Source organism: Enoplosus armatus, chromosome 11 (assembly GCF_043641665.1).
Source record: "Enoplosus armatus isolate fEnoArm2 chromosome 11, fEnoArm2.hap1, whole genome shotgun sequence".
Taxonomy (NCBI): domain Eukaryota; kingdom Metazoa; phylum Chordata; class Actinopteri; order Centrarchiformes; family Enoplosidae; genus Enoplosus; species Enoplosus armatus.
This window is the reverse complement of record NC_092190.1, coordinates 17446039-17473084: the sequence shown is the minus strand read 5'-3', so window position 1 is coordinate 17473084 and position 27046 is coordinate 17446039. Positions and strand designations below refer to the sequence as shown.

The window sequence follows — 27046 nt, the reverse complement described above, 5'->3', positions numbered from 1 at the left end:
TCTGACATCAGTTTATATCCTTTCATGGCAGCAACAGATAATGAGATGGTGAACATGGGAATTCAAACAATCCAATCAGTGAGCTGGAATAAGCTGGGGAAAGCTGTCAAAATTACAAGACAGAAAAGATTGCAGTTAGGGCCACCTAAATGCAGTAAACCTAAATTGTTGTTTGTTTACTTTGGCAGTTATTCTCTTACCCAGTGTCCGAAATGAACATTTTAACTAACTGGCCAAGGGGACTGGTAGTATGTTCTTTACTGGACAAAATAACACACTGCCTGTCAAACATAAAAGTAAGTTTGAAGGTTTTGTAAATCGGATGCTTAATCTTTTTAATCAACTTAAACCTCTTCAGACTCCTCACTCTCTACCGCAATCACCCTCTCCTGGTGCGCAATGTCTACACCTGTAGCTGTATTCTCATTGACCCTTTGAGGTTGCTGTAGCTGGTCAGTGTGGAGTGGTGTACTTTCCCTTTGAATTCAGCTGAGCTTTTCCAGCAAACAACTACAATTTGCAAAAAGGTGTACAGGATATCAAAAAGGGGTGTGTGAAAGCTGTAGTTGTGATTAAAAGAAAACCAAAAATATTGTTGACAACAGTGGTAACGCATGACATTTTTATAACATTTCAGTGTGCACAAAACACTTTTTGTATCTCATTACCACATAAAGGAAGCCCGGTAGACAAGGAAATGCAGGCTATGAGACCAAAGGCTGGAAAACTCAAAGCCAATGCTGCCAACCTTAAAACAGTTTTAGAGGTCATCTTTCTGTGATAGTGTAAAGGATGACAAACAGCAACATACCTATCATGTGCAATAATGCCAAGAGTTTGTAGCATCTGTGAGGAAAATGTAAGCAGTTTTATGATAAAATGCTAACCAACTTCAGTATAAGTATTGGAACTTAATGTCATATAATATTGGTCGTACCTGCAGTAGTTTCACTGTACTTACCGAACGAGGGGTCAATAACATGTGTGTTCTACAAGTGTAGGTAATGGGAGGAGTTAGGAGCATAATACATAATCATATGATAATAAAAAAACTGAGATTGCCATTGGGTTAACATATTCACTATGTTGCTAGTTCAAGCCATTACATTCAGTTCAGAACAAAACTAGGCCTATACCAGCAGTGTTTATAAGGTTAATAGTTCAGTAACATCATACTTGCAGAGTTATCACATCATATTTGTTTGTTTATGTTTTCAGGACTGCCACCAACAGTCTGGATGAGTACACAGAGGCTGTGACGTCATATATCAGCTTCTGTGAGGACTGCTGCGTACCAACTCGGACCAGGGTGAGTTACAACAACGACAAACCCTGGTTCACAGCAAGACTGCGACAGCTGAGGTTGGAAAAGGAAGAGGCGTTTAAGAGTGGCAACAGAGCAGAGTTTAAGGAAGCCAAGTACAAGTTTAGCAAGGCGGTGAGGGAAGCTAAACGACTGTACTCAGAGAGACTACAAGACCAGTTCTCCTCCAACGACTCTGCTTCTGCGTGGAGGGGGCTCAGGCAGATCACCAACTACAAGCCAAGAGCCCCCAACTCTGCTAACGACCGACGCCTCGCCAACAGCCTCAACGACTTCTACTGTCGCTTTGAAAGACAATGGGACAGTCCTGACACCATCCCCCACATCATCACCCACCAGCTCCAGCCCAACAGCCCCACACCTCCTACCACCACAGCTGCCCCCCACAGCGCCGCCCACTCCTCCAGCATCGACACCTCTGTCTGTCCTTGAAAGAGATGTGAACAGACTCTTCAAGAGACAAAACCCGCGTAAAGCTGCTGGACCAGACTCCATCTCCCCATCCTGCCTGAAGCGCTGCGCCGATCAGCTGTCTCCGGTGTTCACGGACATCTTCAACACCTCACTGGAGACATGCCACGTGCCAGCCTGCTTCAAGGCCTCCACCATCATCCCCGTCCCCAAAAAACCAGGGCCCACAGGATTAAATGACTACAGACCCGTCGCCCTGACCTCTGTGGTCATGAAATCATTTGAACGCCTGGTCCTGTCCCACCTCAAATCCATCACAGACTCTCTGCTGGACCCCCTGCAGTTCGCCTACAGAGCCAACAGGTCTGTAGACGACGCCGTCAACCTGGCTCTACACTTCATCCTCCAGCACCTGGACTCCGCAGGATCCTATGCCAGGATCCTGTTTGTGGACTTCAGCTCTGCCTTCAACACGATCGTCCCGGCTCTTCTTCAGGACAAGCTCTGCCAGCTCAACGTGCCTGACCCCACCTGCAGGTGGATCACAGATTTCCTGTCTGACAGGAAGCAGCACGTGAAGCTGGGGAAACACGTCTCAGATTCGCGGACGATCAGCACCGGCTCCCCTCAAGGCTGCGTTCTTTCTCCTCTACTCTTCTCCCTGTACACCAACAGCTGCACCTCCAGTCACCAGTCTGTCAAGCTCCTGAAGTTCGCGGACGACACCACCCTCATCGGACTCATCTCTGGAGAGGATGAGTCTGCCTACAGGTGGGAGATTGACCACCTGGTGACCTGGTGCAACAACAACAACCTGGAGCTTAACGCTTCAAAGACAGTGGAGATGGTTGTAGACTTCAGGAAGAGCGCAGCCCCACCCGCCCCCATCACCCTGTGTGACTCTCCAGTGGACACTGTGGAGTCCTTCTGTTTCCTGGGCTCCATCATCAGCCAGGACCTCCGGTGGGAGCTGAACATCAGCTCCCTCATCAAGAAAGCCCAACAGAGGATGTACTTCCTGAGGCAGCTGAGGAAGTTTAACCTGCCACAAACAATGTTGGTTCACTTCTACACTGCCATCATAGAGTCCATCCTCACCTCCTCCATCACCGTCTGGTACGCTGCTGCCTCCACCAAGGACAGACGCAGACTGCAGCGTATCATCCGCTCTGCAGAGAGGGTGATCGGCTGCAACCTTCCATCTCTTCAGGACCTGTACTCCTCCAGGACCCTGAGGAGAGCAGGGAAGATCGCTGCCGACCCCTCCCACCCCGGACACCATCTGTTCGACCCCCTCCCCTCTGGCAGGAGGCTGCGGTCCATCAGGACCAAAACCTCCCGCCACAAAAAACAGTTTCTTCCCCTCTGCAGTCCACCTGACAAACTCTCACTGACCCCCCCCCCCAGAACACAAACACAAGTTATACGTTATATTAACGTACATCACCCCTGTCCCCACTGCGTTACATTAACGCACCCACCCCCTACTGGACACTTTATCTGGACACTTTACTTTATTCTGGTCACTGCACTGTTGTTATTTATCTTATCTTATTTTTATTTTTATTCTTATTCTTATTTTAGCTTTTATATTCTACTTATTTGTTATCAAAACAATAGCACCTTCAGACCACAGATTCCTTGTCATGTATGTTACTTGGCAATAAACAGTTTCTGATTCTGATTCTGATTCTGATTCTGATAAGTGGAGATTCAGTATGTTCAGCTCAGTTTGAAGATTCTGTGTCCGGACCATAGACTGTATATAAAGATGGATGACGCGTCCTCACTTCCTCCCACTGTACAAAAATGAAGCCAAAATACCCCGGATACGGCTTGACGTCATTTGGAGCCAGAGTCTGCGCAGAAGTGATCGGGGGACGGAACCGCAAGGTTTAGGTCCCGTCCATACACCGTCCGACCCAATCACAAGCACACCACAGTCAATCACAGCTGTCAATCATGACATCACACCCTCTTTTTATAGCATCAAATAACTAATTAGTCTAGTCGCTTGGCTCATGAAGTCCATTAACCCAACATCTGAGCAAATTCTTGAATACACTTCATGTCCAAATGCAGAAAACCCACACGCCTGCAGCTGAAAAATCACTGAAAGCACAAAACGTTGGTTTGTGTTTTTTTTGCTCTGTCTGAACTACTTTTAACAATGCCTGGCTACAGTGGGAGCATAAGCCTTATCATTGTGTGGCTGAATCTGCAGCTGTGATCTTGGAGACTTCCAGCTTTTCCAAAATTTGAATTTGTTATGTTGGCATAAGCCTCTGAGATCACCGTGTGTATCTAGACATTTTAGTATTCATTGGTAAAAACATGAAAGCACAGATCAGAATCTCGAAGTAAAATAAACATAACGTGCAGATTATTTAAATGAATCTTCTTTTCTATAATTCATAGAAATCAATTAATATCCTGAGAATCTGTAGACATCAAGTGTTAAGGAGAAGAGTTAAATATCAAGGAATAAAATTTACTAGATGGAGTCTTATCAGTGAGATACAATATTTGTGCATGAAATACGATTTAATTTAAAATAGATGATTAACATTAGTAGCCTAATAGATTACAATTCACATCAATCACAACTGAAACCAAAGCGTGCACATTTATCAGTTCATGTTATAAGTAATGGTTGCGTGCTCACCACACATTTCACTTTACATACTGTACTGTGAAGTCTATCATCACAATATTACAGTCAAACTAAATTCAAGGAGACATTTTCAATTAGCCTAGTTCTGATCGTAGAGTAAGAACGTTGATTAGGACACCAGATGCTTTTTATACCTATAGACATTATTCATGGGTAATGTGGGTTTTGCCCCTTTACTGTAGATGGTTTATTCACAACACAGAACATTCACATGGTCAGTGTAGACTCTGGCAATGTTTGATGGGAATTCTTCTTAGTTTGGGGTTTTAAGGATAATATCCTTAAAATGTGTCTCCTAATTTCAGGTAATTTAAGGCCATACACAAGAGGATTCAGAACTGGAGGAATGATAACAAATGCTAGTGACAAAATTATAGCCACAAATGGATTTATCTCATCAAGATTTTCTCGGCTAAGGGCAGTATCACTGAACGATGTGATGGAATAAGTCACAAATGAAATAACATGTGGAAGACAACTCTGTAATACTTTCCCCCTGACCTCTGATGACTTTTTCCAACAAGCAACCACAATTCTCAGATAAGTGTACAAGATGAAACCAAAAGGAAGGAAGGCTATAATTATGGCACCCAACATAGCAACTATATTGTTAACAGCAGTGGTAACACATGATAATTTTACAATATTCCAGCTGGTACAATATATCCTCTGTATATTGTTACCACATAAAGGAAGCCTGACAACCATATTAAGGCTTACCGTAAGGTTACCGGCTGGACAGACCCAAGCAAAAAATACCAACGTATAAACAATTTTAGAGGTCATCTTTCTGTGATAGTGTAAAGGATGACAAACAGCAACATATCTATCATATGCCATAATGCTGAGAATGGTCAGTTCATAGGAAGCATATGTGTAAATAACATAGATCTGAGTGAAACAAGCTGGACGAGAGATCACATGAGTATCCGACAAAAGGTCCATGAGGAATCTGGGGAAGAAACCAGTAGAACCGTACAGAGAGTTGACAGATAAAAATGCAATGAAAATATACATGGGCTCATGTAGCGTGTTCTCCCGTAATATTATCAATATTATGGAAAGATTTGCAGACACAATAAAGCCGTAGAGCAGGAGGCAAAAGACAAAGGCCAGATAACGGTAGTGTCCGATGTTCATGAACATGGTTAGGTTGAAGTAAAAAGAGAGAGTGCTGTTTTCCATTAAGTCAAAGGGCTTCTGTCTTGTGAGAAAAAGACACAATATATATGTATGTTCTTGTACAACCTCTTGTCACTGTTTTGAAAAATCAGCAGTCTTAATAAACTGAACAGGCAGAATCATTGAAAATTGCACTTTGGTTTTACAACTGCGGGTTCTGGGAGGTGTTCAACGTCTTTTACCTTGTCCAAGCTGGTAGGTGTCACCACATATTTCACGTCTGGAACTTCCCCACAATGCATATTAAAGCTTCTGATTTGGCCACGCTAGTGAAATACTTCTGGGGATTGCAATACCGGCAATAGACTGCCAGATTACTTTGACCTTTAGAGACTCTGCGTTAAAGGTGCAGAGTTTTTGTGAAAACAAACAAAAAGTTGACATTTTTCACCAAAACTAATTGTGTGTATGTTTAAGCTCTAACAAATGTGTCAAGTGCATTTCCTTCCTTCTAAAACATTTGCAAAATTGAGTTTTTAAGTATTTTAAATCCAGCAGCCAAGACTCCTTCCACATGGCTTTCACTTTAGATTAGTTTGTTTTTGTATTATTTTCCTTTACTTAGACCACCCACACTACTCATACACGCACGCTTTACACCACTGATGCCAAAAATTACCATATTTCACTGAGTTGTTAGGATTTGGGGTTAGCGAGGTAACTCCAGGTTTAAACCTGGGTTTTAAAGATTACGACAGCGGTTCACTTCTTCTTTGGGGGGCGGGTGTGTGTGTGTGTGTGTAGGGGGGGGGGGTCCGGGGGCATGCTCCCCCATAAGAAAATTGTGTACATTTTAAAGCTGAATGCATCAATCTGGTGCACATCTGGGGAGCAAAATGAAGAATGAAGAATTTTGTGCGCTTATAAACAATTTATTAATTTCAATCATGAACACATAGGTTGTATAGATTTGAAAAGTATAGCACCTGAAAAACTTTATTCCACGCCCACCTGTTGTGTGGACCTCACCTCGGTTCACCTTGTGTATAAACTGGACTGAGACGGACAATCGGCTCCCACAAACAGCTTTTTCTTCAGCCAGTGAGGCCCAGAGCTCAGAGGGTTGCGCCTACACTCATAGAACCTGGAGTTACAGTAGTAACTAACACGCTATATTGTGTAGGCTTCGCCCTCTCGGGCTATCACTAGTGGGATGAAGCTGAAGCAGAATATAGTCTATATATACCCTCATTGCGTCCGTCCGGTACCCCAAACACACACCCACTTAGCGGGCGTCATGCTTATTAGTGCACTGAACTCCATGTTCGCCCCGGTGGCACCGCACAGTAGAGCACCTGACATTCTCCATGAGGGGATGAAGGCTGGGAACAAAATAAAGCCTACTGCTGGTTCGACAGGCAGAGGGGGGAGCGCATAAACAAATCACTCAATATCAATCACTCTGACAAAACACTCAGTACAGAGGGTCTGATGTTCTTATGTCACCTCATTTAAGTTTGGCTGGAGTCAGTGGGCCAAGCAGGTTCATTCAACATATGCTGGCTCATCTTTTCCTATGTTCTATTTTCAGTCCATGATCGCAGTTAAGCTAAATGGCATTTTTCTCACCTTTGTAAACAGACTCCTGTGTGGATTGACAGCCAAAGCATGCTGTAGCAAACGATCAGCGACAGGTTCGACTGGACCAACTCAAAGGGTGGTCCAAAAATGTGTGATTTTTTTATTACTTGGTTTGTCAGTTGCTGAAAATAGTAAAATGAGTGAGTAATGGGGATGTATTTGCTCCAGTTGCTCCATTGCTCAGGCACCCATGAACATAGTGAGGAATATAATTGAAGCATGGTTACATTCGCCAATTGTTATGGGGGTTAAATATCAAAGAATACATTTTACTAGATGTAGTCTTATCAGTAAGATACAATATTTGTGCATGACATACAAAGAAATTAAGATGGATGATAAACATTAGTAGCCTAATAAATTACAATTCACATCAATCTCAAATGAAACCAAAGCGTGCACATTTATGAATTCATGTTATTCGTAATGGTTGCATCTGTTATCACAATACTGCAATCAAACTAAATTCAAGGAGACATTTTCAATTAGCCTAGTTCTGATCGTAGAGTAAGAACGTTGATTAGGACACCAGATGCTTTTTATACCTATAGACATTATTCATGGGTTATGTGGGTTTTGCTCCTTTACTGTAGATGGTTTATTCACAACACAGAACATTCACATGGTCAGTGTAGACTCTGGTAATGTTTGATGGGAATTCTTTTTAGTTTGGGGTTTTAAGGATAATATCCTTAAAATGTGTCTCCTAATTTCAGGTAATTTAAGGCCATACACAAGAGGATTCAGAACTGGAGGAATGATAACAAATTCTAGTGACAAAATTACAGCCACAAATGGATTTATCTCATCAAGATTTTCTCGGCTAAGGGCAGTATCACTGAACGATGTGATGGAATAAGTCACAAATGAAATAACATGTGGAAGACAACTCTGTAATACTTTCCCCCTGACCTCTGATGACTTTTTCCAACAAGCAACCACAATTCTCAGATAAGTGTACAAGATGAAACCAAAAGGAAGGAAGGCTATAATTATGGCACCCAACATAGCAACTATATTGGTAACAGCAGTGGTAACACATGATAATTTTACAATATTCCAGCTGGCACAATATATCCTCTGTATATTGTTACCACATAAAGGAAGCCTGACAACCATATTAAGGCTTACTGTAAGGTAACAGGCTGGACAGACCCAAGCAAAAAATACCAACGTATAAACAGTTTTAGAGGTCATCTTTCTGTGATAGTGTAAAGGATGACAAACAGCAACATATCTATCATATGCCATAATGCTGAGAATGGTCAGTTCATAGGAAGCATATGTGTAAATAACATAGATCTGAGTGAAACAAGCTGGACGAGAGATCACATGAATATCCGACAAAAGGTCCATGAGGAATCTGGGGAAGAAACCAGTAGAACCGTACAGAGAGTTGACAGATAAAAATGCAATGAAAATATACATGGGCTCATGTAGCGTGTTCTCCCGTAATATTATCAATATCATAAAAAGATTTGCAGACACAATAAAGCCATAGAGCAGGAGGCAAAAGACAAAGGCCAGATAACGGTAGTGTCCGATGTTCATGAACATGGTTAGGTTGAAGTAAAAAGAGAGAGTGCTGTTTTCCATTAAGTCAAAGGGCTTCTGTCTTGTGAGAAAAAGACACAATATATATGTATGTTCTTGTACAACCTCTTGTCACTGCTCTGAAAAATCAACATAAACTGAACAGGCAGAATCATTGAAAATTGAAAAAAGAATTGAATCCATATTTTGCGCTTTGGTATTAGTGAGATATACACAGATAAACCACAACTGTGGGTTCTGGGAGGTGTTCAACGTCTTTTATCTTGTACAACCTGGTAGATATCACCACATATTTCACCTCTGGGGAAAACGAGATATATTGGCAAAACTTTGTACATTCATGACTCGCACCACCATGAGATGAGGTTTAGTTAGTACATTTGTTAGTTTAGTTTTTATTTTGCACAATAAAAAAACCCCCCACAAAACTGATATACAAAAAATAATATGGCTACATGAAAGTGATAGCAAACTAACTATACAATTCTATAATAATAAACAGCTGTAATAACAATAGTAAAATTTTGGTTGACATTTGTATTATTTTGTGAAAAAAACTACTGGATGGATTTCCAGGACATTTGGTACAGATATCCATGAGCATGTATCTTAATAACTTTGGTGATTCCCTAAATTTACCTCTAGCTTTTTTTACTAGTAAAATATCTGAAAATCTACTGTATGGATTAGGACAACAGATGATGAATCCTAATGACTGATTTTTCCTTAATTACCACCTTGAGGTTGACATTTGTGGTTTTGAGTGAAATGTCTCAACAACTATTTAATATGTTGCCATGAAATTTGAATTAAGCATTGCCGTCCCTCTCTCAGGGTAAATTATAATAACTTGGTACAATAGGTTTTTAGTTAATGCCATCATCGGGTCAGAATTTTCAATCTGTCCAATTATGCTGTCCTCCCTAAAAGTTGTTGCCGGCAATGTATTTTTCAGCTATACAGTTTATAATACCCTCGAAGCACAGGCAGACACAAGTGGCTTTCTTGCTACTGTCTAGGAAGGCCTCTACTGTCTCCATTTCTTCTTCTACGATGCCCATGTTAGCTTAACACCAACAATAGCATGCATAGCATGTGGAATAACATTTTACCAAAGTAAAATAAAGACAAACAAAACAAATACCTTGTTGGCTGCATGCTACAAAAAAGAGAATAGTCTTCATGTTTCCTTTTGACCTTTTAACATCCACAAGTCCATTGTGACAAGCATAAAACCTTTTAAGATGTACTTGCTTGCCGTTGTCGCTTAAGAGTCAGCCCAAGGAGACTTGTACTTAACTCTGAGCTTCAAAATAAAAGTTACCTGTATTAAATTAAATAGTATATATATATATATATATATATATATATATATATATATATATATATGGCTATGTTGTAGAGGGCGCTATAGAGTGACTTTGACAAACCCATGAGCAAGACTCGTGAAATATAAATTATTTCGTCACGTGTACAAAGTTTCACGTAAACAGTATTTAACAAAAACTCACAAGCTTCACAATAAAGGGTCATGAAGGACAATTTTGAGCTGGATCTGGTCAACCTGCTAGGAATAGTACATCAAAGTATAAAAAAATTTAATTTCCTGTTGCCAGTAGGTGGCGCTAGGACTCAACATTGGCACATAGCCTTCAGGTATGTGAACTTTGGGGCTGATTAGACAATTCACATTCGAGTTATAACTCCCTGTTTCATGGCGAAACGCGCCAAACGGCGACATTGTTCCATGAAAACTCAAGCTTTACATAACTTTTCGTCCCGAAGGTCTTTAGATTGCACTGCCCAAATTTGAAGTCGATGGGATTAAATCTCTAGGAGGAGCTCGTTAAAGTACGCAGCCTGTAAATGGCTGGTGTCCTGTTTTAGGGTATGGCTCCTGTCAGCATCATTTTGAAAAAAAAGAATTATACCTGTCAACCTATTTAGTACAGTTTGAGATCTATACACAGATAAACCACAACTGTGGTTTCTATGAGGTGTTCAATGACTTTTATCTTGTCCAACCTGGTAGATGTCACCATATATTTTACCTCTGGAGAATTTGGAAAAATTATGTCATCAGGTATTTTGTATTAAGCGTGGAGGCTCCACAAGCTGTGCGGCACAAGGTCGTGCACCTGTGAATTTTTGGAACTAAGCAACGCGCCCTTAGCGTTTCATTCAGGGACAGATTGATGAAATTATTCTAAACTTTTTGCCCCCACATTTAATTGATAAACAGATAAATTATTCATTAGCAACAACAAGCTCTGGTGCAGTGCGTGCAGCCATATTGGTTTATGATGATGCTCTAGTAACATTCGTTCTTTGGTATGCCCCCTGTCCAAGGCGTGCCTCACTGTCAATCTGGCCAAGTGTGAGTTTGCAGAGACGACAGTGACGTATCTTGGCAGAGTGGTTGGGCAGTGGAGAAGTATGCTTCCCCCACCACGAAGAAAGAGTTGATGTGGTTTCTTGGCCTTGTTGGCTATAGAGTGCTGCAGGAATGAGTCCTAAAACCTGGAAATTAGTTTTCTTTTTACACTTCCATTTCCCTCGTCTCAAAGTCAATGGGTTTTTTGAATGCATTTTTGATGCCTGAAATAAGGTCTGTGGTTAACACAAGCTCATGAGATTTTCACGCTTTGTTCTCGGACAGGCCGATGCCAGTACTACAAAAATTACTGTTTGCAATGTCTCTGTTGCTACATGAAACAACATCATCAATAACCTCTGAGCTAGCAGCCTACACACTGAAAATGGCAAGTTTTGACAAAGATTTGTATCATCTGTGGTTTTAACGGGTCCAGTGAGCTGCTTCAGAGCTAAAGTATAGGTAGGCTTCACCTCTAGGTCAACAATGATCAAGTTATGTTTGTCTTTTTTAACTAGACAAGTTTTAAAATCACATAGTCTACATATATTGTTTACTGTTTTATGTGGCGTTTTCTTTAGTGGGGATTTAACCATTTTAATGCCAGGGCTTGGCTCCCCACGTGCAAATGTTCCACCAAAACACTATTTCGCAAGGGCACCATCGTTGCATCCTGGGCTGTCATTTTGTGTTTGCTGACTCACCTGTCCCTCTGCTCACTCAGCAGATGGATCATTAGATCATTAGTGCAACCTGGAACACCTGAGGGCCCTATTGTGTACCCACCTTAAGCTTTGTGCAACCTGGAACACCTGAGGGCCCTATTGTGTTCCCACCTTAAGCTTTGTGCAACCTGGAACACCTGAGGGCCCTGTTGTGTTCCCACCTTAAGCTTTGTGCAACCTGGAACAGTTGAGGGCCCTATTGTGTTCCCACCTTAGCTAATCTTGGCAGTAGGGCAGCTCGCTCTCTGTCTATATTCCTGCTGCTGCTGCTGTGGCAGCAGCTCTCCCTCCTTTCTCCCTACCGGCACCCATTTGTTTGGTTTATTATGCTGTTTTGAGTTCATCCTTAGGCCTTGTTTCGCTCCTTGACAACACCCTCACACACATCCATCACTGACTCTACTGAAATCTACACCCCACATTTTAATGGTCCTTGCCACTTTAATTTACTTAATTTGGTTCAATTTGGTTTAGTAAAATATCTTTTGTTAAAACTTAATCATAGTCTCTTGTTTATTGTGACCTAAGAGCTGGGTCACAATACCCCCATGACTTGCACCTGGGCAACGAACTGAGTTCTACTGTCGATTTGAAAGACAATAGGCAAGTCCTGACACCATAACCCCATCCACCAGCTCCAGCCCACCCACTCCACCTCCCCCACCACAGCAGGGGCCTGGGCATCTCCACAACTGCCCACCTCAGAGCCCCCCTCCTCCCATACCACAATGTCGATTCTCTCTGGCCCTGTTCATACTTGATATTAACATTGAATTAGTGTTGTTGTTGAATTAGCTCTGTGGACATTTTGAGGCCATAGTTTATGGTGGCATTGTCCTGATTGCATTATACACACAGTTCTGTTGCAAATGATTTTTAATGAGTTTTGCGATTGCACTCATCCAGCCAGACCAGTGAAGACTCATAATAGGAATAAAAATTCAACAGCTGAATATACTGAACTATATCCAAGTAACAAAGAACTTACGTTTGGTTTTATGTATTTATTTCTGGTTTCAGTGGGTAAGACTGAAGGTATACTGGCTAGAGAGCATTTCTGTGTGAATTAGTGGCCTGACTGGCTCTCCAGAGTGGTGTTGTTTTCTTAATTGCTCTCAGAGGAGAGTGGAGTTAATGACCTGTTGACCACTTCTACCATACTGCATGTAGTCTATGTAACTCCTTAAGAACAACAGCTACAGCATCCCCTCTGAGGTATTCATTATTGAAGTGAAGCTCTTTGACAGCTTTTGGTGTCAACAGGTAAAGTCACTGTTCGACCGTAAAACATGACATTCTGAATGATTTAGATTGTCCTTTCTGTAATTATACAAAGCATCAAAGCATCTGTTTATCAGACCATCCCACGAGGCATACATAGACCATTGGATCCTAATTAACTGGCTGTAGCTAGCCATGTTCCCTGAGGCCTATTGTTTTCCACTGAGGCGCACCAGGGAGGTCACAGTAATGATACACATTACAGCAGCCTTTCATCAGCTATGGTAAAGATATGCAAGTCTGTCTGGAGATTGGTAATTACATCACTGTGATTGTAAATGGCTGTCCATTCATTCCTCTGAGACATAGGGTACACACACAGATCAAAACAATATCAGTTTTGATGCATTTACTTCAATTTACTTCAATGCCACATTATGACCTTTCAAACCAAAAGTTCACAAAATAACAGACAGATGAAAGTTCCCAGGGAGAACAGCCTTTACTTCAGTTTCTACGACGGCCTGATCTGATCTAATGTAACAAATATGACAGTGTAGTTGAATTTTTCTCCCCACTTTCCCTCATTCCTTGTAAGACACACATACACAGTGGGAAGACACAATAACAGCAAATCCTGTACAATACCATGCAATCCAGTGCAAAAGCTCTGATGTTTAATAATGTGTAATATCTGGTGACCCTGTGTCAGAGAGGTATTGTCTCAATTGTAGGCCACAGTAGGTGGTTGGGTTGCATTATACTGTAAGGTGTTTCAGTTATTGTGTCCATCCCACGTGTTTTGCAAAAGAAGCAACATGACTAAACATTATTAAAGTCTGTAAAGGAAATTTTAATTAATGACAGAATATCTTGTTGACCACCAGATTAACAAAATGATAAACATATAATGTCCACTGGTCTACGTGGGCAAAAGCCATTTCTTCTGTACTTAATATGTTCAAAATATCATGACGATAATAAAAGTTATTCATCCATCTGTTATTTAGGGGCTGCATGCAGTTTGTCGAATAAGACTTAGCATCACAGCAGTACGCTAATTAGTTCAGTTGTCTTTTTGTACGTCTCAGTTTTTATTTGTTGACGAAAAATGTCATACATTTCGTACATTTCGTCATAGATCTGGTTATCAAATCTTAATTTTGATTTAGTTTTAGTCAAGTTTTTCGACATGAAAAATGGTTGTTACACTGATTTAATCTACTGCCACCTCAACCATCATAGTGCTTTTTTTGACATATACTTTTATACCTTTTGACATACTTTATGCATTCGATGTTTTCATATATGTGGTGTTACTGTAATCCAGGTTCACATTGACACTTATTGTTCAGTACATTATTTCCATCATGTGGCTGGTGCTTTGAGTTTAAATATTACTTTTCATACACAGCCCAAAGACATAAAGGTTAGGTGAAGTTGAAACATTGCCCAGAGGCGTGACTATGTTTGTCTTTCTATATGTGTGTTAATTCTGTGAGAGACTGTCAACCTGTCAACCTGTCTCTCACGGGGTAAGCTTCACTCCCCCACGACTTACAACAGTGCGTGAAGAAAAACGAATCAACTAATAACAACTAATATGTGGAATCATGAGAAACTGTATGGCCATGAAGTTCTTTAGACTAGGCAGATAAACATTGATCCATATCTAGTCATATCTCTGTGACATTAAACACCATAATAAATGTGGCACACATGCCTGCGTAAGTCTCCTCCTCCCCTCTCTTGACTTTAGAGCTGATTTTATCAACTGCACATATGAACACACGATGAAAAGGTCTTGCCCAGATTTGAAAATTATAATAATAAATCCAACAATATTATCGTGAAAGCTGATTTTACCAGTTACACATACAAACACAAAATGAAACAGTCATACTCAAAATAATAGATATAATAATAAATCCAACAATATTATTGTTAATGGGTTGTGAAAAAGTAAAAGCATGTGGTCATTAACATTACAAAAGCCTGACAGAGAAAAGGCACAACGGGAGAATGATGCTAACAAACCAACCCTGTGATGAGTCAAATACAGTGATTTTGGTGTGGTTACATATATCAAACCTTGACTCTTAATTTAAATATTTGACCTGCAAACATACACAAAAACATCATTCTACTTCGAATTTTGGTCAGGATGAGTCCATAAATAATAGGGTTGAGAATAGGTGGAATTATGAGAAATTGTATGGCCATGAAGTTCCTTAAATTCTGAGGCACAGATGCTGATCCATACCTCGAGTACATAACGTCAAAAAGCAACGCAGCAGTGATATTAAGCAGACATAACAAATGTGGCACACATGTTTGTGTAAACTTTTTCCTGCCCTCTCTGGATTTTAAGGCTGACTTTACCAGCAGCACATATGAACATGCAATGAAGAGGGCATGCCCAAAATAAAAAGAGATGACGATCAATCCAACTATGTTGTTTGCGTTTGTTGAACTACAAGCAAGTTTAACAATTGACCAGTTTTCACAGTAGAGTTTATCTATGTGGGAGCCACATAATGTTAGTCTGGATGTCAGAGTTCCAACAACAATCTCACAGCAGAGAGGTACAATCCAGGACAAACACACTAACACAGCAGTCCTTCGCACAGACATTACAGAGTGATACTCCAGTGGTCGACATATGGCCACATATCTGTCATAGGCCATTAGAACTAGAATGGAGTAGTCAACTTTTGCATAGGAGTATATAACAAATACTTGCAAAAGGCATCCCACATATGATATTACATGAACATCAGACAGAAGATCGAAAGCAAATTTAGGGTAAAAGCCTGCAGTCCCATAAAGTCCATTGAAGCACAAGCTGCACAGAAAAATGTACATGGGTTCGTGTAGGTTTTCATCCAGTATTATGGTTAAAATGAGAGACACATTTACCACCACAATTATACAATAACATAGTAAAGTAAGAGAGAAAAGTGTCACTTTGTAGTTGACTGTGGCACTGAAGCCAGACAGTGAAAACAGAAGTATAGTTGATGTATGATTCATTTTGCATTAATCCTCCAAAAGCAAAACTGTCAAAGTTATAAACAGTATCTAGAAGACATCATGCTGTAAAAAGGTCCAAGTGTTCATTGATAGCCAGGAATATGTCTTGTGTATGCTGGCCATTACATGTCCAAACGTTTTAGTGTTGCAGTGTTAGTGTTGGAAATGTATGATTGGATGTTAAAGGGAACTCCGTCTCTACTGCAGGTGCGTCATTGGCTGGCAGCTCAGAGGTAAAAAAAAAAAAAAAAAAAAGTTATTTTAAGTTATTTTATATACAGGCGAATGGTGATGGAAACCCTATGAATGACTTAGAAGCATAACACTGAACAATGCATACACAGAAATGTTAACATGTAAAGTTCCTGCTTTTTGTCTGCACAAGTTGAGAAGCTCCCTCTCTAGATATTTTATTAGAAGCGTTCTCAGTATGTATGAAAACACTGTTTACCATCAAAATACACCAGACACTTGATGTACACGTTGTAACGGGAATGAATGGGCCTTTTTGGAATTTAAAGAATAAGGACACCCTTTTCAACAAATTCAATGTAAAGACCAAAAACAAATATGGGTGAATCTGTCTGTCAGTACTTTCCAACAACCCCAGTCTATCTGTGGCCCAAAGCCCACTCACTCCTACTGAAGAAAACAGCTGGGCAGTGTAGTGTTTAACAAACGTTACTCAAACAAGAGAAAATTGTGTATTTCTTGGGGACTATTTTCAGTCACTGATTAATACATTTGGTTCTCTAGAGAGTATGAGATTTACTCAGAATAAACAACAGTGCCCATGTTCATGGTAATGAAAGAACATGTCACTCAGTGCAATGGTGTGGCTCCTTGATGTGTTTTCAATAGTTTTTGGTCAACAATAGAGCTCTATGGCACAGAGGAATATGCTATGTCATGCTTTAAACACAGACGTTGGATTTGTTGACAATAGGAAAAATACAGTTATCACCAGCATTATCCTTTAATGTATTTTATAACCCATCATAACTCAAACTGTATACATAAAGCTGAGCATTGAGCAATGTACAGCTGAGCATATGTAACTTTGAATGTACAACACAATGGCTGAGATATAAATGAAATGGGCGTCTATGGGATTGTTTGTCACTTTTTACGATGGTGTGGCATGGTGGTATGTGCTGGAAGGAGTGGCAATGACGTGGGCAACATTGGTGGAAGAGTTGGGTTGAACTACTTAGCAACTATGAGCTGCGTGGGTTGAACTTGTACCAGCCATATCAAGTGAAGATATCACAAAGCTAACATAACTCTATCTGTAAAACTTAAGTTCACCACAGAGAACCACCAGCACCAACCAACAAATCATGTTTACCTGATGAGCTCCTGGACAGACGCCTTAAGGAGAAACATTCAGTCCATTGTCTTAGAAATAAGGAAATGTGTCTCCCACACAGTCAAATGAGTATTTCATTTTTTTAGGTGGCAGGAAAAGTAACAGGAGGTGCATTATATAAATCAGTAGGACTGCATTAAATACTGTATGTAAGCAGTATGCGGGTGAAAGCTATCTAAAGCTATTGAAACATTATAACACACACAGAAAAGATTTTAGTTAGTTTATGATTTCAAACCATGCATAATATTTTACAATATTCCAATAGGCACTACTTAGAATTGACCTGGTAGGGCTTACTGTAAGCTTAAATTACTTTACACTCATTTATGTCATGTCTAATGTTTGTAGTATGAATTGAAATATGAAATGAAATGCCTCCATGCCACAACTCAGCTCCCTGCTTTGATTTGATGAACGTTTTTTTCTGTTGATGAGCTGATCTGAAAACACTACACTTTTATCTCTGACTAAACCTTTATCTTGTTTGTTATCCACACTGAAACTTAAAATGCTTTCTTGAACTTTTGTCAGTTTACCCCTTAAATAATAGAGTCGTGAATAGGTAGAATCATGAGAAATTGTATGGCCATGGAGTTCCTTGCACTCTGTGATATAGAGACAGCTTGATCCATATCTACATAAGGTCAGAAAGCAAAGCAACTGTGACACACCTGTCTGCGTATACCTCCTGGTCCCCTCTCTTGACTTTAAAGCTGTTATTTTAAGAACTGCACATATGGACACACAATAAAAGGGTAATGCCCAAATTATACAAATATAATTATAAATCCAACAATGGAATTGTGGAAAAGCTATAGATGGGCAACCCATAGTTCCTACGCTGTCCTCACTAAAAGTTGTTGAAGGCAACGTATCTCTTAGCTATACAGCTAGCTAACATTATATTCTTCGGCATCGCATCCTCCAAGGAACAGACCGTTTGTTGTGTTTGGCAGGATTTAATGCAGGAAAATATGTCATTTTGAAGAAGGATGAAGTTGTTTTGTGGACTTTAATGCAAAGGATTAAGAGGATTACACTGTGATACTCACTCTGACTCCATGAGGGAAAAAAGGAACTTCCTGAACACTACTTCATGTTATTCTGAATATCTAGTATTAGCTCACTTCCTCTTCCATTCAGCTATATGCTACAGAGCACACAAAAGAAACCACTACACTGATTCCAATACAATTCCATTTTAGAGGTTGTTTTCATGACAATAGCTTCATACACAAATATATCATTCTACTTCGAATTTTGGTCAGGATGAGTCCATAAATAATAGGGTTGAGAATAGGTGGAATTATGAGAAATTGTATGGCCATGAAGTTCCTTAAATTCTGAGGCACAGATGCTGATCCATACCTCGAGTACATAACGTCAAAAAGCAACGCAGCAGTGATATTAAGCAGACATAACAAATGTGGCACACATGTTTGTGTAAACTTTTTCCTGCCCTCTCTGGATTTTAAGGCTGACTTTACCAGCAGCACATATGAACATGCAATGAAGAGGGCATGCCCAAAATAAAAAGAGATGACGATCAATCCAACTATGTTGTTTGCGTTTGTTGAACTACAAGCAAGTTTAACAATTGACCAGTTTTCACAGTAGAGTTTATCTATGTGGGAGCCACATAATGTTAGTCTGGATGTCAAAGTTTTAACCGTAATGTCACAGCAGAGAGGTACAAACCAGGACAAACACACTAGCACAGCAGTCCTTCGCACAGACATTACAGAGTGATACTCCAGTGGTCGACATATGGCCACATATCTGTCATAGGCCATTAGAACTAGAATGGAGTAGTCAACTTTTGCATAGGAGTATATAACAAAGGCTTGCAAAAAGCATCCCACATATGATATTACATGAACATCAGACAGAAGATCGAAAGCAAATTTAGGGTAAAAGCCTGCAGTCCCATAAAGTCCATTGAAGCACAAGCTGCACAGAAAAATGTACATGGGTTCGTGTAGGTTTTCATCCAGTATTATGGTTAAAATGAGAGACACATTTACCACCACAATTATACAATAACATAGTAAAGTAAGAGAGAAAAGTGTGATTTTGTAGTTGACTGTGGCACTGAAGCCAGACAGTGAAAACAGAAGTATAGTTGATGTATCATTCATTTTGCATTAATCCTCCAAAAGCAAAACTGTCAAAGTTATAAACAGTATCTAGAAGACATCATGCTGTAAAAAGGTCCAAGTGTTCACTGATAGCCAGGAATATGTCTTGTGTATGCTGGCCATTACATGTCCAAACGTTTTAGTGTTGCAGTGTTAGTGTTGGAAATGTATGATTGGATGTTAAAGGGAATTCCGTCTCTACTGCAGGTGCGTCATTGGCTGGCAGCTCAGAGGAAAAAAAAATAAGCAAGCAAATAGACAAACAAAAAACAAGGCAGGTTTACTTCTAATTATATTTCTACATCTCTGTAGTCAACTACAGAGATTATGACTCTGTAGTTGACTGTTGTACTTAAGCCAGACAGTGAAAATATAAGTGTATTGGATGGATTATTCATTTATTCATTTAATGTAATTATCAAAACACAAAAATGTTAATGTGATTAACATGCACTTGTTTGAGTGAGTTGAGAATTTAAGGCTGGGTCTTAGACGAGACTCCCTCCTCTCTATTACAGGTGTGCTATTGGCGAGCAGTTCAAAGGTTTAAAACGAAAAAAAAAGCAAGCAGAAGTAGCCAAAAATGTTCAGTATTTTCTATTTTGATGGCAAATGTTGATAAGAGACTACAGATGTAAGCATCCCTTTATAGTGGGGCAGATTGGCAAACCAATTGTGCATTTTATGAATAAAGCATGAAAGTTTCAGCATATAATCTTCATACCCTAAGGTTTTGTCTCAGACGTGGAGGCAATTTCTATCTGACCTCTGTTGACTTTGAGAGGTCATTGACCTCAGCATTGCATTTTTCCAGTTTTTTTTACCTATATTCACCAATATAATCACATATATCTTTGCCGAAATTGCATTCTTGTTCTAATAAAGATGCTTATTAGCTGCCAGCTGCCTCAGCCACAGCCCCATAACATAATTCTGCTTAGAGCACCAATTTGGCAAGGGCTCCTCACCCTACCAAGTATTTGTGTTTATTTCCAGGTGTAAAGGTAGTTATAGTTTGTTAACAACTTTGACATAGTGTTGTTTGTCCACAAGCATTTGTAGATGTTGGCTTGATACTTGTATTTGGATGAAATGTAAAATTACCTTAATTTACTTTAACAGTTTCATTTTAAATGTCAAAACAACTGTTACGCTAACCATTTGAAAATCATACACTAACGGTTTCTGGGATATATTCCTATATGGAACAATTTTTGTTACATCTGTGAAAAGTTTGAATAATATTAACATTGATTTTGTATATTTAATTTTCTATGGTATTCATTTTGTGTTATATATAACCGAGCTACAACACAGATACCCACACAGGAACTCTCGCAAAGGGACATAAATGTGCTCCACCGGCTCCACCGGCCTCCCTGTCTGTCCAGCAGAGACACCAAGAACCTGACATAGCTGCTCAAGGCTGGTTATCTCTTCCAGCACCGTGGCTATCCATGCTACACTGTGCGGTGGTCAGTCGGTGTCCCCCTTGCCCACACACCCCCCGCATGGTCACATACATAGCCACAAGGCCACATCTCGTAAAGTCTTTTGTTGTTTCTATTGTAAAGTTATTTTTGGTTGAGCTATGATTGAGAGTGGGCTTTAAGTCCCCCCTTTTTAGCATTTATAAGCAGTATACAAACATCTAATGAATAGTTTAATAACACACAATAATGTTGTTGTAAACAGATTTAAGAATATTTTGAGTGTTTATTAATGTACAGTATTTGTCAATAATTATAACTCCTATGAGGACATATTTAATATTATTACAACTTTGTTCTACGATATTGTCATGGGGTTTTAATATTTTGGAGAAGTTTGAAACTATAAAAGTTGCACAGCATTTAGTAGGAAATCATTATATACAGTGAGTGTCTTGTAGCACCCCCAATGTTAATTTCCGTCCCGTGTCCCTGACCTTCTCTTTTATTCAGTGCTACACCTCCTTCAACTGTATATTTGAAAAAAGTTATATAGTTATAAGTTATATGAAGCCTTTTGTGACTCCAGAGGGAGCAGTGTGAAATCTGATTTAAAAGTGGTGTAACTTTAAAAAAGGATTTTTAGACATATGTACGTATAGAATGAATATTAAATCAGTTGACCTTAAAAAGAGAACAGCATTACACGTGCACCAGTATTTTTAGTTAAATACAACTGTAGAAATACATCACAATTGTATACATTGTTCCATTACTAAGTATACCAGTCAATGGGTGTGAATAAATATTAGAAACACCTATAATACAAATCAACAACATCACAAAATACAGCCTCCACAGCCTCCAGGCTGACCACAAAGTTTAAACAACACCTGATGATCTGAAAACATGATTTCACAATGTATCAGCCTAATCCTTTAACCTGTTTGTTGTCTGTACACAAACTTAAAAAACTGCTGCGAACTTGACTCAGTTTGAGTCCGTAAATAATAGGGTTGAGAATAGGTGGAATGATTAGAAATTGTATGGCCATGAAGTTCTTTACACTCTGTAGTACAGAGCTCGATCCATATCTAGCATACATGAGGTCAAAAAGCAGAGCAACTGTGACATTAAGCAAACATAATAAATGTGGCACACATGTCTGCATAAACTTCCTCCTGCTCTCTTTTGACTTTAAAGCTGATTTCACCAACTGCACATATGAACACACAATGAAAAGGTTGTGCCCAAAATAGAAAAATATGATGATAAATCCAACAATATTATTTGTTGTTATTGAATTGCAGGACAGTTTAACGATTGACCAGTTGTCACAATAAAGCTTTTCTATGTGGGAGCCACATAACTCCAGTTTAGAGGTCATTATCATCACAATAGTCTGAATGAGGAAAGGCACAAGTCTGGAGAAACACACCAACAAACCAACCTTATCTTTAGTCATGACAGAGTGATACTCCAGTGGTCGACATATAGCCACATATCGGTCGTAGGCCATCAGGGTTAGAATAGAAAAATCAGTTGCTACATAGGAGTATATAACAAAGATCTGCAACAGGCAGCCAGCATAAGAAATGACATGAGTGTCAGACAATAGATCAAAAAGGAATTTGGGGTAAAAGGCTGCTGTCCCATAAAGACTATTAAGGCACAAACTACACAGGAAGATGTACATGGGTTCATGAAGTTTTTCCTCCAATATGATAGTAACAATAAGAGCACAATTTACAAGCAAAATCACACTGTAACACAATAAGGTGACAGAGAAAAGAAGGACTCTGTGCTTTGCTGTTGTGTCATTTAATCCAGATAAAGAAAAGGCACTTAAAACGGTTGCATTGATCATCGTTTACCTATTTGTTTGCCTCGGGATAGTTATCTCTGTCATGCCCTTGATTGTATTAACCTCAGTTGTATTAAAAACATTAAACACAATGATTCAAATAATTCACCACTGGTCCGACAAACAACTGCTTTTATTCTTTGTTGAACATTGTCACAGTCCAATCAGCTGTCAGAATTTACCAGAGCTCCAGAGTTGAATTACCCAATGGAAATAATCTTATTCTTGTCCATGTTTAGTCATATGTCACGTGCAATATCTCAGAAGCTGATCGTATTTTCACTCAAAATAGCAGCTAAATCAACCCTATTCTGCCCCGATATATTAGCTGATAGTAGCTCATCACAGATATATTGGTATCATGCCAAAAATTAGTTTGACGTAATGTAGACACAGTACTTAAGAGTGTATTTTTCAACTAGAAAATGTCCTGTTGCATCATGTGTTTATGTACAAAAATAATAATAACATCAGCTGATATTGATAGTTTTTAAACTCTCAAATATCGTCAAAAATCCAGTATTTCAGTAGAAAATGTGCATCAACAACCATCTGAATGTGTAATTTACAAAAAGTTATTCAGTTTAAAAATGAAAAAATATATTAAAAGGCTCATACTTCAGGGAGGATGAATGAACAGAGTATATACAGTTTTTATTAATTTAATTATAGTAACAATAGCAGAGAAGCACAAAGAAAACGAATGTGTCATCCACAACAACAAGCGTGCTGCATGGAGGCCTCTTTCCAATCTTTGAATTTCCAAACAATGTGCCCATAGCCATACCACAGCACTAGAAAGGTTCCTATTCTTTAGACAGGTCAAAGAACCTGATTCATGCGTAGAAAAGTTTATGACAGCAGAGACTTACTTTGTGGTTATTTGTGTCACCAATCAAAGACAAAGAACCCAAGAGCACGACTCAGGAGACAGATGAACAAAATAAGGAGACCTTACTTAGAAAAAAGGTACAAGGATACAAAAGCCAGGCAGTCAAACAGGGGGGTCAGGCTGAGGCAGAATCCTAAATACACAGGCAAAGTCAAAAACTAGAACAGGATCAAAAACGACGGACAATAATGTGAGCACTGGAAAGCTATGGCACCAAGCGCAAAGACAATCTGGCAGAAAGCTTGTGGAAGTGGACCGGTAAATACACTAGGGAGCTAATGAGGGAATGGAGAACAGATGAGTGAGGAAGTGTAAAAAATATTTTCGGTTCATTGTGAAACTGCGGCAGGACAAATTAGACTGTGGGAGGCGGCCATATTACAAACCATCCTGCATTTCGTGACAGCCTGGGGGCCAAAATGATGATCTGCTTGAAGAATAAAGACCTACAAAGTCTCTCATATCTTTGGGAAGAAGTCAGCTAGTAGCAGAACCAAACGCTGCTTCCATGCTTAAAAATGTTCTGTTTTCCGGTGCCTTTGATTGATTGATTATCTCTACTACACTCTACTTTTATTTGATTTGGGGAAACTTATAATCACATACACTTTGATTGGACTCAAACTGGGCTTCTTGTGTTGATTACTTTAGTTGGTTTTATTTTCATCCTTATTGTGCTTATAAACATATTAATGAACTTCTTTACCCTTGGTAAAACACTGTGAATCGCCCGTGTTTTAAAGATGCTATAATAAGAAAGCCTATCCTTGCTTTGCCTGGTGGACCAGTTTATACTCCACATGACGCCCCCAAGGCAAGATGGCAGCGACAGTATCCGGGATATTTTGGCTTGATTTTTGTACAGTGGCAGGAAGTGGAGACGCATCGTCCATCTTTATATACAGTCTATGCTCCAGCAGAGTAAGGTTACATAATATTGGAAGGCACCTCTAATACGATAGCTTCCTCCATTATGGACTCAAAGGTCGGCATTGTTACAAAGTTTTGCAGTTGGTCAGTGACACAAATTTGTGTTTGTTCACCAAAGATGAACTTTAATCAAATATATTTTGTCTCTTTGTGGCGATTACATGAAAATGAATTGAGGGAGCTGTGTGAAATGTGATTTAAAAGTGGTGTAACTTCATAGTTTGTATTTTTTGTTTAATTTTTAAACTAAATCAGGCGAACTGAAAAGGAAATAGTCTTATACGTGCACCTGTATTTTCTGTTAAATATGATAACAAATACATATAACAAAAATAAATATGATGCAAAAATACATCACAATTGTATGAATTCTTTCATTCCTGAGTATACCAGCCAATGGGTGTGAACAAATATTAGACACACCTTTCAATAATACAAATCAACAGCATCACACAATACAGCTTCCAGAATGACCACAAAGTTTAATCAACACCTCTCTGAAACAGAGTCAATGAAAACTGATGAAGAAAAACTTCAAGTGTAATTGACAACACACAATATGTATCAATACTTAACCCCTTCAGTTCCTAAAGCTATTATACATGTGGAATCTGCTTCAGCCTGTGTATCCTTTGACACTGTGTTGTTGTTTTCTGATTAGTCATTTACAAAAGGTATCATGAAATGTTCAAAGAACTATGATGTGAAAAATTCTCATAAAGCACACCTCAGAGTTCATTCCTGATACCAGTGTGTTTTTTTCTGTCCATCAACCAAATTCTTTAAGCAGAAACAGAAAGGGAGGTCGTTGGATATACTTTGAAAGGTCAGGCCACATGTCCGAAAATCACTTTCCCATTTTATGTTATGGGAACCTGATGATAGAAAACACAATTTCACAATGTATCAGCCTAATCCTTTAACCTGTTTGTTGTCTGTACACAAACTTAAAAAACTGCTGCGAACTTGACTCAGTTTGAGTCCGTAAATAATAGGGTTGAGAAAAGGTGGAATGATGAGAAATTGTATGGCCATGAAGTTCTTTACACTCTGTGGTACAGAGCTCGATCCATATCTAGCATACATGAGGTCAAAAAGCAGAGCAACTGTGACATTAAGCAAACATAATAAATGTGGCACACATGTCTGCATAAACTTCCTCCTGCTCTCTTTTGACTTTAAAGCTGATTTCACCAACTGCACATATGAACACACAATGAAAAGGTCGTGCCCAAAATAGAAAAATATGATGATAAATCCAACAATATTATTTGTTGTTATTGAATTGCAGGACAGTTTAACGATTGACCAGTTCTCACAATAAAGCTTTTCTATGTGGGAGCCACATAACTCCAGTTTAGAGGTCATTATCACCAAAATAGTCAGAGAGAGGAAAGGCACAAGTCTGGAGAAACACACCAACAAACCAACCTTATCTTTAGTCATGACAGAGTGATACTCCAGTGGTCGACATATAGCCACATATCGGTCGTAGGCCATCAGGGTTAGAATAGAAAAATCAGTTGCTACATAGGAGTATATAACAAAGATCTGCAACAGGCAGCCAGCATAAGAAATGACATGAGTGTCAGACAATAGATCAAAAAGGAATTTGGGGTAAAAGGCTGCTGTCCCATAAAGACTATTAAGGCACAAATTACACAGGAAGATGTACATGGGTTCATGAAGTTTTTCCTCCAATATGATAGTAACAATAAGAGCACAATTTACAAGCAAAATCACACTGTAACACAATAAGGTGACAGAGAAAAGAAGGACTCTGTGCTTTTCTGTTGTGTCATTTAATCCAGATAAAGAAAAGGCACTTAAAACGGTTGCATTGATCATCGTTTACCTATTTGTTTGCCTCGGGATAGTTATCTCTGTCATGCCCTTGATTGTATTAACCTCAGTTGTATTAAAAACATTAAACACAATGATTCAAATAATCCACCGCTGGTCCGACAAACAACTGCTTTTATTCTTTGTTGAACATTATCACAGTCCAATCAGCTGTCAGAATTTACCAGAGCTCCAGAGTTGAATTACCCAGTGGAAATAATCTTATTCTTGTCCATGTTTAGTCATATGTCACGTGCAATATCTCAGAAGCTGATCGTTTTTTCACTCAAAATAGCAGCTAAATCAATTTTAAACTCTCAAATATCATCAAAAATCCAATATTCGAGTAGACAATGTGCATCAACACATATATAATTATATAATTCACAAAAAAGTTATATAGCTTACAAATCGAAAAATATATTAAAAGGCTCATACTTCAGGAAGGATGGAAGAACAGAATATATACAGTTTTTGTTAATTTGATGATAGAAATAAT

At 39.2% G+C, this 27046-nt stretch overlaps 6 protein-coding genes across 6 annotated transcripts; all 6 read right to left on the bottom strand.

The window, feature by feature from the left end:
• Positions 1–4616: 4616 nt before the first annotated feature.
• Positions 4617–5594, bottom strand: LOC139292674 (olfactory receptor 10J4-like). The gene has a single exon (XM_070915035.1). The coding sequence runs from the start codon at positions 5592–5594 to the stop codon at positions 4617–4619; it is 978 nt and encodes a 325-aa protein (XP_070771136.1).
• A 2196-nt stretch (positions 5595–7790) lies between these two features.
• On the bottom strand, positions 7791–8768 carry LOC139292673 (olfactory receptor 10J4-like). Its single transcript, XM_070915034.1, has one exon. It carries the CDS (start codon positions 8766–8768, stop codon positions 7791–7793), a length of 978 nt encoding a protein of 325 aa, XP_070771135.1.
• Positions 8769–15131: 6363 nt separating this feature from the next.
• On the bottom strand, positions 15132–16079 carry LOC139292396 (olfactory receptor 4E1-like). Its single transcript, XM_070914726.1, has one exon. It carries the CDS (start codon positions 16077–16079, stop codon positions 15132–15134), a length of 948 nt encoding a protein of 315 aa, XP_070770827.1.
• A 2586-nt stretch (positions 16080–18665) lies between these two features.
• Positions 18666–19589, bottom strand: LOC139292672 (olfactory receptor 4E1-like). Its single transcript, XM_070915033.1, has one exon. The coding sequence runs from the start codon at positions 19587–19589 to the stop codon at positions 18666–18668; it is 924 nt and encodes a 307-aa protein (XP_070771134.1).
• A 2355-nt stretch (positions 19590–21944) lies between these two features.
• Positions 21945–22886, bottom strand: LOC139292347 (olfactory receptor 52D1-like). The gene has a single exon (XM_070914666.1). It carries the CDS (start codon positions 22884–22886, stop codon positions 21945–21947), a length of 942 nt encoding a protein of 313 aa, XP_070770767.1.
• A 2267-nt stretch (positions 22887–25153) lies between these two features.
• Positions 25154–26553, bottom strand: LOC139292670 (olfactory receptor 52D1-like). Its single transcript, XM_070915032.1, has 2 exons — positions 25662–26553; positions 25154–25200 (listed from the first exon to the last, which is right to left on the bottom strand). The coding sequence occupies exons 1-2, from the start codon at positions 26551–26553 to the stop codon at positions 25154–25156; spliced, it is 939 nt and encodes a 312-aa protein (XP_070771133.1).
• Between the last annotated feature and the right edge of the window lie 493 nt (positions 26554–27046).

Bases quoted from the DNA above. Each gene is read 5' to 3' on its own strand.
- LOC139292674 (XM_070915035.1), bottom strand. From the start codon at position 5,594: ATGGAAAACAGCACTCTCTCTTTTTACTTCAACCTAACCATGTTCATG.
- LOC139292673 (XM_070915034.1), bottom strand. From the start codon at position 8,768: ATGGAAAACAGCACTCTCTCTTTTTACTTCAACCTAACCATGTTCATG.
- LOC139292396 (XM_070914726.1), bottom strand. From the start codon at position 16,079: ATGAATCATACATCAACTATACTTCTGTTTTCACTGTCTGGCTTCAGT.
- LOC139292672 (XM_070915033.1), bottom strand. From the start codon at position 19,589: ATGAATGATACATCAACTATACTTCTGTTTTCACTGTCTGGCTTCAGT.
- LOC139292347 (XM_070914666.1), bottom strand. From the start codon at position 22,886: ATGATCAATGCAACCGTTTTAAGTGCCTTTTCTTTATCTGGATTAAAT.
- LOC139292670 (XM_070915032.1), bottom strand. From the start codon at position 26,553: ATGATCAATGCAACCGTTTTAAGTGCCTTTTCTTTATCTGGATTAAAT. The intron at 25,201-25,661 runs GTTTTTTAAGTT...TCTGTTTCAGAG, and splicing joins ACTGAGTCAAGTTCGCAGCA to AGGTGTTGATTAAACTTTGT.